This window comes from Planococcus citri, chromosome 2, assembly GCF_950023065.1.
Source record: "Planococcus citri chromosome 2, ihPlaCitr1.1, whole genome shotgun sequence".
NCBI classification, from domain to species: domain Eukaryota; kingdom Metazoa; phylum Arthropoda; class Insecta; order Hemiptera; family Pseudococcidae; genus Planococcus; species Planococcus citri.
In genome coordinates this window covers 12,416,822-12,432,261 of record NC_088678.1, presented here as the reverse complement: position 1 = coordinate 12,432,261, position 15,440 = coordinate 12,416,822, and the positions used below count along the sequence as shown (strand labels likewise).

The 15,440-nt window shown below is 35.4% G+C and overlaps 1 protein-coding gene across 2 annotated transcripts in view; it reads left to right on the top strand.

Moving 5' to 3' along the window:
* The window catches only part of LOC135834710 (uncharacterized), a 194,116-nt gene extending 181,291 nt beyond the window's left edge, over positions 1 to 12,825 (top strand). Inside the window, exons 4-7 of one of the 2 annotated variants that reach the window (XM_065348668.1) lie at positions 3,433 to 4,827; positions 11,361 to 11,501; positions 11,603 to 11,745; positions 12,415 to 12,825. In XM_065348668.1, coding sequence (XP_065204740.1) covers positions 3,433 to 4,827; positions 11,361 to 11,501; positions 11,603 to 11,745; positions 12,415 to 12,600 — 1,865 coding nt within the window. In that variant the 3' untranslated portion in view covers positions 12,601 to 12,825. The remainder of the gene's footprint in view (positions 1 to 3,432; positions 4,828 to 11,360; positions 11,502 to 11,602; positions 11,746 to 12,414) is intronic. The other variant, XM_065348669.1, reaches the window with a different exon arrangement.
* The last annotated feature ends 2,615 nt before the right edge of the window (positions 12,826 to 15,440 follow it).

Below are 15,440 nucleotides of genomic sequence, written 5' to 3'. Positions count from 1 at the left end.
TTTTATTCAAATTTCGCAAAAATTGGTCAACCTGATATGAACAAAACTAGAGGTGTTTTTTTTTTAGGAGGGGGGCTAAAAATTTGCTATGAGAAAAAAATGCCAATTTTGCTGAATAAAGTGTTAAATTTTTCAAGTGAAATAAAGATGAAATGAGAATTTTTCCATTAGGGCATATAAAAAATTGTTATTTTCCGTTTTGAATTTATGGAAGCTTCAATTTTTTTTTGGGGGGGGGAGGGGGTTTCGAAAAGAGATAGAAATTGACTGGAGGAAAGCGAGGGCAGAAGAGTTAGTTCTATCTCAATTTTTTTTTTAAATACACACAGAGGCCCAAGTGAAGTGAGAGCAAAAAAATTCAGAATTTGTATTTTGAGAAGTAAAAAACAATGCTTTTTGTGATGAGTTTATCTTTTTAACAACACAATTCTACAATTTGAATGTACTTGATTAAAAAAAATCTTGTGAAAATTCATGTTCAGAGAAGGTGAAAACAGTATATTTTTTTGATTTAAACATAGCCCATGGGGGTCTCTTGGAGTCTTGGAGCTCCTAGCAATCGCCAGGTAACATCACATGCCAGTCCATCCCTCAATGTTTTGAAAGTAATAGAACGTAGTTTTAACAACTGGCTGGAATGTGCACCAATCCTTTATTTTTTTGAAGCTGAGGGGGGGCGGTGGAGGTAAAAAAGGCCTGAAGTGTGAAAAAAATGTCTAAGCAGTCATTTTCATTATAATGTAAATGCGATGGTTTTCCTATTTAGAAAAATATTTTTAATTTTATGAAAAAAATGCAAAAAAAATTTCCAGGAATGATCTTTGGTAGTATCAATCCCTTGCAAGGTTAAAAAAATTTAGTTGAAAACAGCCAAAAATAAAAAACAATTTCCTTGCTTAGCTTATCTTCAAAATAGAAGGAGCTGTGAATGATCGAAACTTGGCGAGAAGCAAGTATTTTCACCTCCAATTGTCCCTTTTAGCCCATTTTTGTCCATTTTAGGAAAAAAATGAAGGGATTTGTTCTAAAAAATGACCTACGAATGCAAAATGTTGAAAAATGCAATATGGGTTATGTACATATTATTAATTGAGTGGGCTGTATTCTACTTTTTCCGAAAAATTCAGTATTCAAGTACTTATCCACTTGCATAATATAAAAAAACGTTTTTGATGTTTTTTCAATCTTTTTAAGTAGGTAGGTCATTCTACACAAGTTTGTAATATATGCAGGTCCAAAATCGTATCATTTTTGTAAGTCATGCAAAACCTCTAGAAAAGTGAAAAAAATTCGAAAAAGGTTTTCATTAGGTGCTTCATAAGCAGATATATGTACCTAATAATAAATAATCAATTGTCACAAAATATTATTTTTTTCAAAAAAACTTGTTTTTTTTCAATTTTAATATAAATTTTAAAATTTGAAACCCCAGTAGAAAAGTGATTATAAAAGTTGGGCACCCAAAATTCTGCTTATCTGCAGCATTTTGAGGTCCCCTGCAACGTTTTCTCGAACTCTCCTCCAATTTTCCAAAAGAAAAGTCAAAGACAGTCCTCCCTTGTACCGATTTATAAGTTTTTGATGAAGCAGATTTCAAATTTCACCAACTATTTGCCCCATGTAGTCCAACAACAAACCCATTTTTGTGGGAATGGGGAGGGAGAGGGGGGGGGGGTAAAAATTCAAAAAGTTTTGAAGAATGTTACACGAGTACCTATAATATGAGGTATTGAGGACGCTGATTTCAATCATTTTCTCCATAGCCCAAAAATAATCCCATAAAGATGGGGAGAAGGAGGTATGAAATTCAAAAATTCCTTATCGAAGATGATGATATCAAAGAAGGTGATGAAGATAATTATAATGATTCCTGTTTCAAGATTGAAATTGCGTATTTTTTTAGTCCCACTCAATGACATTTTTAGGCAGATTTTTTTTGTTTGCAGGTACCTACGTATCCATTAATTTGGTATAGGTACCAATGATGTAGGTATATTTTTTGAAAAATTTTGGTTTTATGTAACTCTCCTTTCCTCCTCTCCTTTGAAGCCAATTTCGAGTCTTGATCGTGTCAAATGGTCAAAAAAGAAAAATGAAATTAATGCCTTTAAGAACTCCCATAAGTAAGCAAAGTTTTAACTTTTTATAAGCAAGAGTCTGGAGTTTTCGGGGTATTTTTTTCATCTGGATCCCTGCGGGGTGGGAGAGGGACCTAAAACAGCATTTGGGGCTTGTATCCAAAAAATACATTTTGATCAAAATGGTGGAGCACGTATTTTCTCGAAGGATTTCATGAATTCCTTTTGAAAAATTAGTTTGGCAGTAAAAAAAAAAATTAATCTTAAAACGTCCATTTAACGTAGTTTTTCCAAATTTTCAAGAAAGTAACTTTCAACTGTAATTATACCTACATTCTTTTAAAATATGTATTTGAGCTTCAATCTTGGAAGTTCCAATCCTAAAATTTTATAAATTTTAATTACCTACTGAATCTTCATTTCTTATAATTTTTTCTCTTTAAAATTCCACAGACCGATTTGTTCTATCTACTTCCAGGCAGAACCTTCAAATTTTGCAAATTTTGCAAATTTCGCAAGAAATCACAATAGGAAACGTAAAAAAATAAAAAATGTGTAAAAGTGGAAGACATTGGCCCGTGTTGAGGGGGAAAAAATGGGTTGGACAAGGAAGGTCCTCGTAAACTCACGTTTATGTTGTCGTAAAAGTACATTTTCATCGTATTGTTGAAATAAAAAATAATAAGAACATATTTACGGCGAACTGATTATGCAATTTATTATACATAATTTTTTAAACATGCGTATTTACGACAAACTGAGCAGGCAATTTTTCTTGCACGATTTTTTTTTCAAGACCAATCAAATTTATTTTGACATGAATTTATTTTTCAACTTGAAAATGAATTTGCAAAATTTTCGATACAAAGTAGGGTTTAAAAAAAAAATTGATAAATCTCAATCTTTGGCAGAATGTTAGAGAGTCGGACTTTGTGAAAGTTTTTCTGAAAAATATTCTAGATACCTGGAATTGCCTTAACCTTACTCTTTCATATATCAAGATTAAATTACTAATATTTCAAAAATTTGGAAAAAAGTTGATGAATATTTTGAGTCGACTGTATTAATTTGTTTGACTGCTTTGAAATTGGAAAAAACTTCGACGAATTCTTGGTTCGTCAGGTTGATTTGTGTGTTTGATGCTATAATTTTCTATCATTTTGGCTGACTATTGAATCCCTGGGAAAAATCCTTTCGAGTTCTTGAAATTAATTTTGAGCAAAAAAGTATTCATGTTTTTTTTTTTTCAAATCTAAGACTCGAATTCAACCTAATTCTCATTTGCCTCTAAAAATCTCACTCTCAATCTACCAAACAACAAAAACCTAATCCTAATCCTTCACTTTGTCCACAGATATCTCGAATCGCGAGCCAATCGGCTATCCTTACACATCACGACCGCCTTCGAAGCCTCACCGATACTACGAAGAAGACCGCACACCCGACTTAGACACCGAAGAATACCAAAAAGAACTCAAAGAAAGACTCCTCGAACGTCTAATGTTAGACATCCTCGAAACAGACGAAGACTCGCAACCACCTCCACCACCATCATCATCATCATCATCATCGCGTTCCAGACCACAGAAAAAGTCATTTTTTCGCGAACGCGAATTCTCCGAAATACCAGAAAACCTGCAAAACCTGTACGCCAACGGGGACCAAGAAGAAAGCTTATTTTTACCTCCATCGCCCTTTCGCGAACGCGCCAAAACCAAACCAAGATCGCACACCAGACTAGTTAAATCATACGAGGCTGACGACTCGGATGAAGCTGAAGACTACCTGCAAGCTTTCAACTCATTGCTGGAGAAATACCGAGACTCGACGGGACAGGACTTCGATCCCGAGAGTATAACTAACGAAGACGTAGAAGGATTCCTGAAATTCTTAAACGATAAAGATCCCAGTGGGTATTACGAATACGTGTTGCCCGATCAAGAATTTCCCATTAAAACCATCTCTAGTAGTAGGGATGAACCAAAAAGATCCTCCAGAGGTAAAAGGTACTGGTTAGGAAGCAATACACCAGATAGAAATAACGAAAGATTCCTTATACAGAAAAGATCAGCCGTAGAAGATAAACCATCTCCTCCATCGAGCACTGATAAAATCAACTCGACGATTAAACCAGCACAAGTTACCAAATCACCCTCATCTAATAAAACCAAATCATCGCCCAAAAAAGCAGACAGTGGCAAACCAGATAAATACAGACCAGTCAAAGAAGTCTTACCAAAAGGTCAAAAAGAATTACCAGTCGATCTAAAGTCCCAAAAACCTTTAAACATCAAGAAAAAATCAGTCGACTGGTCCAACTACTTCGGAGTAGATAAACGATCGCAAAAGAGATCCGAGCTACAAAAAGACCAACGTAAAAATGACGTACTGCTCGATCAATATATTCAAAATTATATCCTGCAAAGTGTTCGAAATTCAGCTTTTAACAATCGAGGCTCCGAATATCGATATTTTCCCAAACGAAATGTAAAACATGGCGCAGGCCACGAGCAGCTCGAGACCGACGAAGATTTACGTACAGCCGAAGATTTAATAATTGATAACGTGCTTAAATACACCGGAGCCCACGAAGGTATCACAGATCCTAGAGAAATTCAACGATTCAGAGAGAACGTTATAAATGAGCTAGCAGCTGCGTATAATTTAGAAAAATTGCGAAAGGAATTATTCGACGATACCAGAAGGAAAAAGTTCACAGTCGATGATATGGCACAACATCACCACTCCAGTTAGTATCATATGATATTAGATTGCTTCTTCTTACATGTTTTTTCGATTATACGCTTCCCTTATTTTTAGTTATTCGCTTTATATCTTTCTTCTTTCATTTCTCTATGTATACGTAGGTATCTCGTTCGTCGATTTCTCTCAAGTACCATTTTCCAATTCGTATACTAGAGGTAATCGCAATTTTACCTTCATCATCGAAAATACCTACCTAACGAAAACGAAAAGCAAACCCAAAGACGACGTCGACGTCGAAATATTTACTCATTTTATACGTACCAGGTTGAATCTCCTCTCCCCTTTCCGCATTCTCGTTCTACTCTCAGTCTCATCGCTTATTGTTTCGCTAAAACGTCAATAAAAATTGAAAAATAACTCGTCGTAAAGTCTGCCGAAATTTTACGCGTACCTAACTGTATTGTATATCGTAGATTCTCGTGTATTACTTCGTTAACAGAACATAAAACTTTCGACTTGCAACTTTATATAGGTATGTATAAGGCTTTATATGCGCACCTTGAACGGTATATTTACGACTAGGCTTTTATCAGCAATACTTTTATTCACCCTGGAGAACAATTTTCTTCGATAAAATCTTACTTTTCAATGTCTTATTTCATCGTGCTTTCAACCTTGTTCTTGTATGTACTATGTACATAGGTACAAATTGCGAAAAAATTTCTACCTCGATGAAGCTCGATGGATAAAATTCGTGGAACGAAATTTCGCTATTTTGCTGCGTGGAATTGGTGTAGAGTATACGACTATGTGGACATATATGACGAATAAATTGCCTATTATTTACCTCTAGGGGATGATTGCGTGTCACCTGCGTAAGAGAAATATGCAACATATTGAACATTAGAGTGGAAAAGGTGGTATTTTCTTGTTTGAAGGAACCAATCGTGTGTGTGGAATTATTCCACCGAAGTGGTGTGGTCACATTTTAAACAACCATGGTACCTACTCGAAAGTTTAATGATGATACATTCAATATATTCGGATGGTGAGTTTTTGAAGGAGGGAGGGAGGAGGAAAATGAAACCTCGAGAGATTTTCTGCATTGTTTTAGCTGCGATTTTCTCAATTTCTTGGTACTCTGAAAAAGGAGCTGCTAATCTAATAGACAGTACTCGAATTGACTCTGATTGCGACCAAGTATGAGTGAGTGTATGCCCAGAAACTCCAAGGTTCTTGAGATGAGCACCTCGAAAGTTGATAAAATTAAATTTTGTGAGTATGGGATGAGTCTCAAATTAATGAAAGGGTCATCCCATATCAATTCGACCAAAAAAGGCTACATTCGTGTTCAGCGATATCGTCACACGAATGAAACCATTTTTTTAAAGTTACGACCTTTGGAAAGGTGCTTGGGGACGTGGATGAGGTTCAATCAAAAATGTTCAGCGTCACCAAAAACATACTATTTCATGTGTCACACGAACAAAAGACTTTTTTGTACTTTTACCCCATTTGGGGAGGTGCTGGGGGCCGTGGATGAGGTCCAGCAATCAAAAATCTGACGTCATATTCGTATTCAGCGTCATCAAAAACATACTATTTCATGTGTCGCACAAATAAAACACTTTTTTGTACTTTTACCCCATTTGGGGAGGTGCTGGGGGCCCCGGATGGGGTCCAATCAAAAATCTGACTTCATATTCGTGTTCAGCGTCACTAAAAACATACAATTCGATATATCACATGCCCCAGATGTATTTTTGAAAGTTTCACCCAAATTTGGGGGAGAGGGTGCTCCCCCTCCATCAGAAAATCTCATCTCGAAAATTAAATAGTCGGAAAAAGCATAAAAAGGTATATCTTTGGACATTTTTTCAGAATTTTAAATGGTAGCTCTCACTTACAGCGCCATTTTAAAATTTGAACTTTCAATTTGAAAGTTCAACTTTCAACTTATGAAAATTTCAAAGTGCTTAAAAAGTTCAAAATGTAATGCTCTTTCGAACTGTGGAATCAGTTTTGATCGAAGTGTCATAGCTTTGGAGGAATGCGATGCTAAAGTTGAGTACCTACCTCAAGACAATGTGAAAATAATAGAAGTTCTCCCCCCACCCACCCCTGAGGGGGCTGGGACCAAACTGATTGCGGGTTTCTTACTTACAAAAATTGTCATTTTTTACTTTGCATCAGAAAAATTTTGCAAAAATTGCTTTGAATCAGATCAGGTCAGATCAGTTTAAATCAGATTAGAGCTGTTCAGACTTGATTAATCAGATTTGATCAGATCAGATCCAGACATTCTCTAGACCAATTATTTATCTGTTCCGACCAAATTAGACCCAATTGAAAAGACCTGACCTAATCAGAACAGATCTGATCAGATCCGAACATTCTATAGATTCAATTTGACCTTGACCTGACCTAATCTGATCAGATTTGATCAGAAGTATTGATAGGATCAGATCAGTTTTAGATTCAAAAGAAGATAGTAGGTACCTAGGTTTATGGTTTGATTCGACTCCCCCCCCCCCACCATTGATCCAGACCAAATCAAATCTGATCAGATCCTGACATTCCTTCGCAGATCAACCGGATCTGACCAGATTTAATCAAATCAGAGTGCTGATCGGATTAGATCTGTTCAGAACTGATCAGATTGAAAATCATTTTCCCCTGAAAACGAAGATTAACGATGGTTGAAAGTTGATAAAATATTGAAAAACTTGGGCACAGTGTTGCAAAAATGTCTGAAATAACAGAAAATTGCAGAAAGTTACAAACAACTAAGAATTAAATTGCAAAAAAATAAACATTTTTCTGAATGTTACATGAAATAAATTGTGATTAACTTAATATGGAAATAAAGTCACTGAATTCTCATAAAAATGATGAAAAAGTTACTGAATAATGAAACATTTTCAAAATCATCAAGTAAAAATTTAGAAAAAGTGTCTAAAATAACATAAAAACCATTATTAAATGGTAATAAAAAAAATAAAAAAAATGCTTAAATATAGGAAGAGAATGAAATAAAATTTTGCAAAAATTACACAAAGTGTGATTAAAAATTATTTTAAAAAAACTAAAAACTACCAGTAATTTATTGAACAAAATCATAGGTAATACATACATACAATTGGATGAAAATTGATGTCATATTGGCAAAGACATTGATCGGCAGATTGATGATAATTAAATTCAAAATTCTGAACAGTATTACTGCGACTTGAGGCATTTTTGTAGAATATTTCTAGGTTTTGGCAATTTTTTATAAACCTGGGGGAGGGGAGAGGGAGGGTTGATTACATCTGATCAGGTCTGAACGAATTTAATGTGACCAAGACTCTGATCAGATAAGACTCATCTGATCAGGACTGAACAGATCAGAACCATCTGATCAGGACTGAATAGATCAGAACCATCTGATCAGGACTGAACAGTGGATCTAATCCTATAAAAACATCGATTTGATGGTCACATTTGGTCAGGTCAAATATTGAACCCATGGAATGTTTGGATCTGATCACATCTGACGAGATCCAATAATTTTCTGTTAGGAGTAGAATGATATTCAGTTGCTGATTTGTTTTCATGACATTCCAAGAAATTTTAAAGCAATTTCTGCAAAATTTTACTCAGCTTTCTTTCTTTGTTTCCTCATTAATTCTGTGGATTTTGATGTACTTAGTTTGATCACCGGATCTGATCAAATTTGATCAGATTCGGATTCGATCAATTCAATTCAACTTGACCAGATCTGAAATTCTGAACAGGTCTTATCACTATCAGTTATGATCATTTATATTAAAGCTGTGATCGGATCCAATAAGAATCAGATCAGAGTTTTGATTGAATTGGATCTGGGCAGACCTCATTAATCAAACCAGATCAGATCCCATCAGATCCGGGCATTACTTAAGCCCAATTAGATCTTCGCAGATACAATCTGAGTTTTGATCGGATCGGATCAGTTGAGACCTCATCAGATCTAATATAGGACACCCATACCTAGATGGATTTTTCCTGATTTAAAATAGAAATCTAGACATTCTCTGATCCAATTGAATTTGATCAGATCTTATCAGAAGTGTTGATTGAATTAGATCAGTTCAGTCTTGATTAAATCCAATAGGGCAGACGTGATTAATCAAACCTGATCAAATAAAATCTATCAATTCGGGACATGATCACCTGATCCCGGCGGTTCGATTGATTTAATTCAACCTGACCAGATCTCACGTCTCAGTTCTCATCAGATATGGTCATATTAATGTTGTGATCGGATCCAATAGGACAGAACTGACTGGATTTAGTCAGATTTGAATAGATCTGATCAGGATCTTGGTTGGTTAGACCAGATAAGAGCTGATCAGATTCAGACATTCTCCTTATCAGATCAGAGCTTTGATTAATTAGATTTGTGCAGACCTGATTAATCAAACCAGATAAGATCCAATCAGATCCGGACATTACTTAAGTTCAATTAGATCTTCGCAGATATAAGAGTTTTGATCAGATCGGATCGGATCAGTTGAGACCTGATCAGATCCAATATAGGAGACTCATAGATGGATTTTTCCTGATTTAAAATAGAAATCTAGACATTATTCGCTGATCCAATTGAATTTGATCAGATCTTATCAGAAGTCTGATCAGAAGTGTTGATTGGATTAGATCAGTTTGTTCCGACTTAATTAAATCTAATAGGGCAGACCTGATTAATCAAACCTGGCCAAATAAAATCTATCAAATCCGGACATGATCACCGGATCTGATCAAATTTGATCAGAAGATCCGGCTGTTCGATTGATTTAATTCGACCTGACCAGATCTCACTTCTCAGGTCTCATCAGATAGGGTCATTATTACCGTTTTGATCGGATCCAATGGGATAGAACTGATTGGATCTACTATTCTAGCTAGATTTGAATAGATCTGATCAGGATCTTGCTTGATTAAATCAGATCAGAGCTGATCAGATTTAGACATTCTCCTGATCAGATCAGAGCTTTGATTGATTAGATTTGTGCAGACCTGATTAATCAGCCCAGATCAGATCCATTCAGATCAGAACATTCACTAAATCCAATTAGATCTTTGCAGATACAATCAGAGTTTTGATCAGATTTGATCAGTGGAGACTTGATCGGAGCAAAATATAGGAAGCCTGGAGATGGTTTTTTTTCTGATTTAAATAGAAATCCAGACATTCTCTGATCCAATTGAATTTGACCAGATCTAATCACTCAATCAGGAGTGTTGATTGGATTAGATCTCAGACTTGATCAGATCCAACAGGGTAGACCTGATTAATCAAAAATAAAATCTAACAAATGCAGACATGATCACTGGATCTGATGAAATTTGATCGGATCCGGACGGTTTGATCAATTTAATTTGACTTGACCAGATCTCAGGTCTCATCAGATAGGGTCATTATTACCGTTTTGATCGGATCCAATAGGATAGAACTGATTGGATCTACTATCTAGCTAGATTTGATAGATCTGATCAGGATCTTGCTTGATTAAATCAGATCAGAGCTGATCAGATTTAGACATTCTCCTGATCAGATCAGAGCGTTGATTGATTAGATTTGAGCAGACCTGATTAATCAGTGCGAATCAGATCCAATCAGATCCGGACATTCCTCAAATCCAATTAGATCTTGGCAGATATAATCAGAGTTTTGATCGGATTGGATCACTTCAGACTTGATCGGATCCAACAGGATGGACCTGAATAATCAAACCGCGGATCAAATTAAATCCATCAAATTCGGACATTCTCGAGATCCAATCAGATTTTCTCAGATATAATCAGATTAGATTTTTGATCGATGTAAATCTGTTCAAAGCTGATCTGATCCGACCGCGCAGATATGCTCAATTGGGCTAGATCAGATGTATCAGATCCGAACATTCTTTTTCATCCGATTTCTACGAAGATCTCCTCGTTTTTTCCACCAGGGGGCAGGGGTCTTTAATGTTGAAAATTTGCATGGATACTCAAGTATTAGCAGAGCTCTTTTAAATTTTTTGAATTTTATTTTGGAGGTTCCACATTTTAAAAAAATTTTCAGTGACAGAAAACAATACATGATGACATTGATGACTTTAAATCCTTGAAGGAGCTGAAAACCACTTTTCGGAAGTACCATCTCAAAGGTGTGGGTAAAATGGAAAATGGCATAAAAATCAAAACCTAAGTCAAAGAAGATGAAGAGAAGTCATCATACTCGCTGGACAAAATCTTTTCCCAATTTTCCAAAATTTTAATACCTACTACAACAAAAATCGAACCAAGGAATCAAGCTGCAAAAAATCAAAGAATTTGGCTGAAATTATAGCCCAGGGATAGCCTATTGGTGTCAAAAATTTGAAAATTTTGTTATTCGATAATCTATTTTTTTGGTAAAAATTTTGATTATCTTACGGATGATCACAAAAAAAATCAGAGAATTTTTAGCAAATTTTATAGACATCTTATGCATAGATTTCCAGCTAATTTACCATACGATAGAGGTCCTTTCGGTGGCACTATAATACCGTAAAAAAAAAATTCAAATTACAGATAATAAACGAGTAGCCACAAAAAAAGATAGCGCCGAATCATCGTTAGGTTTGGATGGCCAGAAAATCAAACATAACGCGACCTTTTTCAATCACGAACACGTTTCTAAACCGTCCACTCACGATTACAGCAAACGACGATGTAAGTGCCAAGTAGTCGATTTAATAAAATTTTCAGTAGTTAGCTCACACATCCTCAAAAGTAGAGTAACGTTTGGAATTGAATCTGTACTTTTGTGTTAGATGAAGTAGAGCCATTTCCTGGTAACCAATGTCCCGCTATTAGTCGCCTCATCGAAACGTGCCAACAAATTAGTAGAACTGCTAAAGATACCGATGGTACTTTTACACCTTTGTGCACTATTCATCAAATATGCAACGTTTGTGTATGTGGTGTTTAAAATACTAGATACTTAATTACAATTAGCTATAGATACAGCTAGATCTACCAGTGTTGCTGCCTTGGTGGCCTTATCAGAGTGTGTTGTTTTCGTTTTGTTTGCTTTTTTCGTTCAATTTTGCTGGAATAGGAAATGTATTGAGTAGGAAAAGCCATATTTTTTCTTTTAGTGAAAATCTGACTAGAAAATCGTTCTACATGAATTGAATTTTTAAAACACAAGTTTTTTTTCTCAATCTTGGATCAAAGTTTAATTCGTGAGTGACTGCCTTGAAGTCGATCGAGTCGTTGAGAAATAACTCATTCATAAGGAATAGGAATTCTCTGAAAATTTCTTTAATTCGTTGCTCGAGGATTTTCTAAAACCCTTACCTATCTACTCGTCTTAAAGCTTGGCTCATCTATGATTCAGTCATTTTCAAATAAAAAATTTATTAATAACTTCCTTTCAAGTTCATACCCAATTTGGAGCATTTTCACTTTGTTTAATATTCTCTACCTACAATACTGCTTTATTCTCATTATTATACGCTCAAGTAGAAGCTATTTTGCCAAAACCACCTACTCGCTTTTTACTTTTACGTCATTATTGCGAGCTCTTCTACGTGGATATTTTCTACCTCCAGTTGGACTAAAATAATTACTTTTGTTACAGGGTTCAAAAGAAGAATCTCAATATTGTGATATCGATTACACAAATAACGTAAATTCCATCTGCGGCGATGAACCATCGTGTCAATATTCAGCACGAGGTGTTTTAATTGCTCTGCAGGATGCGAATAATAACGTAGATGCTTGCCACCCTTGCATCGCCAATGTTTTGCAATACCTATATAAGTGAATACCTAATTTAACGACTTTGTTTTTTTTTCTGTTTTTGTCCTCCTTAACCCCTTTTTATTTTAGTTGAATTAGCAACAGTGTGACGAATTTTTTTCCTTGAGTAAGTTTTATTTACCATGATCTCAAGTATAAGTTTTTGATTTAAAATCTACCTATCTTTATGATGAAACCATTTGCTTTTTGTGTATTATATGAAATAATAAAAAGAAACTTACCCATTGTATATTTTAATTTTATGTGATTTAGTTTTGGAATGATTTGATGATAGAAACGATTCCCATTAAATCTGAAATAGGTAATTATCTGCAATTCAAAATTATGTACGAGGTGAAAAAATTTAGTGGAGACCTCCTATTTTGAGTTAAATTAATTTGATTAGAAAAAGTTCTAGCTTCGAAAGTACCCCTGGGGAAGAGATATGAGCTCTTGAAAGATAAAGTGTAAATTTTTGAAAAAATCGTTTTTTTTTTTCATCTTGCCCCTCCAATCTGATTTGGAAAAACAGGCCAAATTTTAAAAGATGGAAATTGAGTTTCTGCGTCAATCTAGGCCATTGGAAATAAAAATGTAAGTCGAATACCACTTTTAGGGTTCCACTGAACAGTTGAAAATTTTCAAATCGCTCACTTTGGGTAAATCAGAGTTTTGAAATTTTTTTTCTTTTTCAATATTTCGCATTAATTCATTCAAAACATTGAAAAATTTCATTTCTGAACATGGAGAAATATTTTGGAATTTATATTGGTGCTAATTTTTCGATCATATTTCCATTACCAAAAAACTGAAAAAATTTCCCAAGTTTTTGGCTATTTTTCTCGATTTTTTAAAATTGGCAATAATGATCAAAAAATTGGCAACACTGCGATCTAAAATATTTGCTCTCTTTCAGAAACCATTTATATGGAACCTATTAGGCTATTACAATAGGTAATTCCTCAAATTTTAACTTCAAAGGTAGGATTTATATTCAATTTTATTTTTTGTGGTATTCTACCTACTTTTGACAATACAATCTTGGAAGATCAGCAGGAAATACGACAGAAGAGTCAATTTTTCTAACCAAGGCCACGTTCCAAGCTTCGACAGCAGCTGTCTTCTTTTGGATAATAACCATTGAGGCGATTCCGACAATAACTTTAGAAGAAAGACAGGAACTCTAGTGATAAAATACCTCGCTTTCGTAGTAGACGAACAATAATGGAACGTTATAATTTTTTTTTAATAATGGACAAGTTACCAGTAGACAGGTAAGTAATAAAAGGGAAGAATGATGGTTGAAATGAACATGAGTATTTGTAAGGTTTTCTATTGTTTTAGAAGATCCAACTACCTATAAAGTTTTCATATCAAGACGTCAAACACGAAGGATTTTTAACAAAAATTATTTATTCTAGACGAAATTTTTTATTTAGAAAAAATGAAAGAAAAAAATTCAGAACTTTGAAAAAAGATAAAAAAATTTAAAAGGTGCAAAAATTACAATTAGGTAGGTACCTATTTCTCAATTTTGACCAAAAAAGGTAGCATTTCTTGGCAACTTTGGCAGAGAACTTCAATGCTAAGCAATTCTATTGAAAAATCAGAATATTTTGACAGTCAAGACAAAAAGCAGGACTTCTTGGAAACTTTTACCAAAAAAAAAAACTATGAAATTGAGCAATTTTGGTCAACAGTAAGATTTTTTGACAACGGTGAAAAAGCAGGACTTTTGAGGAAGATTTGGAAAAAAAAACAAGAAATGCAAGAATTTCAGCAAATTTTGGCAAAAAAAGGGAAATAATTTCTTGACTGTTTTTTAAAAAAAAGTAGCACCTACGTACTTTTTTCATATGTACTTTTCATAAATAAGAAGAATTTTTTAGCACTTTTGCAAAAAAAAGCTTAAGTACATTTTCGACAATTTTGTTGAAAAAAAGAATCTGTTCAGAGTCCGTTCAGAGTCTGTTCAGAGTCCCTACAGAGTCTGTTCAGAGTCCCTACAAAGTCCGTTCAGAGTCCATTCATAGTCCGTTCATAGTCCTTTCAGAGTTCGTTCAGAGTCCCTACAGAGTCCATTCATAGTCCATTCAGAGTCCGTTCAGAGTCTGTTCAAAGTCCCTACAGAGTCCGTTCAGAGTCCGTTTAGAGTCCCTACAGAGTCCGTTCATTGTCCTTTCAGAGTCTGTTCAGAGTCTCTACAGAGTCCCTTCAGAGTTCCTTCAGAGTCCTTTCAAAGTGCCTTCAGAGTCTGTTCAGAGTCCGTTCAGAGTCTGTTCAGAGTCCCTTAAGAGTCCCTTCAGAATCCGTTCATAGTCCGTTCATAGTCTGTTCAGAGACCATTCAGAACCCCTTCAGAACCCCTTCAGAGTCCGTTCAGGGTCCGTTCAGAGTCCGTTCAGAGCCTGTTCAGAGTCCCTTCAGAGTCCCTACAGAGTCCGTTCATAGTCCCTACAGAGTCCGTTCATAGTCCTTTCAGAGTCCGGTCAGAGTCTGTTCAGAGTCCCTACAGAGTCCCTTCAAAGTCCTTTCAGGGTCCGTTCAGAGTCCCTACAGAGTCCCTTCAAAGTCCTTTCAGGGTCCGTTCAGAGTCCGTTCAGAGTCCCTACAAAGTCCGTTCAGAGTCCATTCATAGTCCTTTCAGAGTTCGTTCAGAGTCCCTACAGAGTCGGTTCAGAGTCCCTACAGAGTCCGTTCAGGGTCCGTTCAGAGTCCGTTCAGAGTCCATTCAGAGTCCGTTTAGAGTCCCTACAGAGTCCGTTCAGAGTCCATTCAGAGTCCCTTCAGAGTTCCTTCAGAGTCCTTTCAAAGTGCCTTCAGAGTCCCTTCAGAGTCCCTTAAGAGTCCCTTCAGAATCCGTTC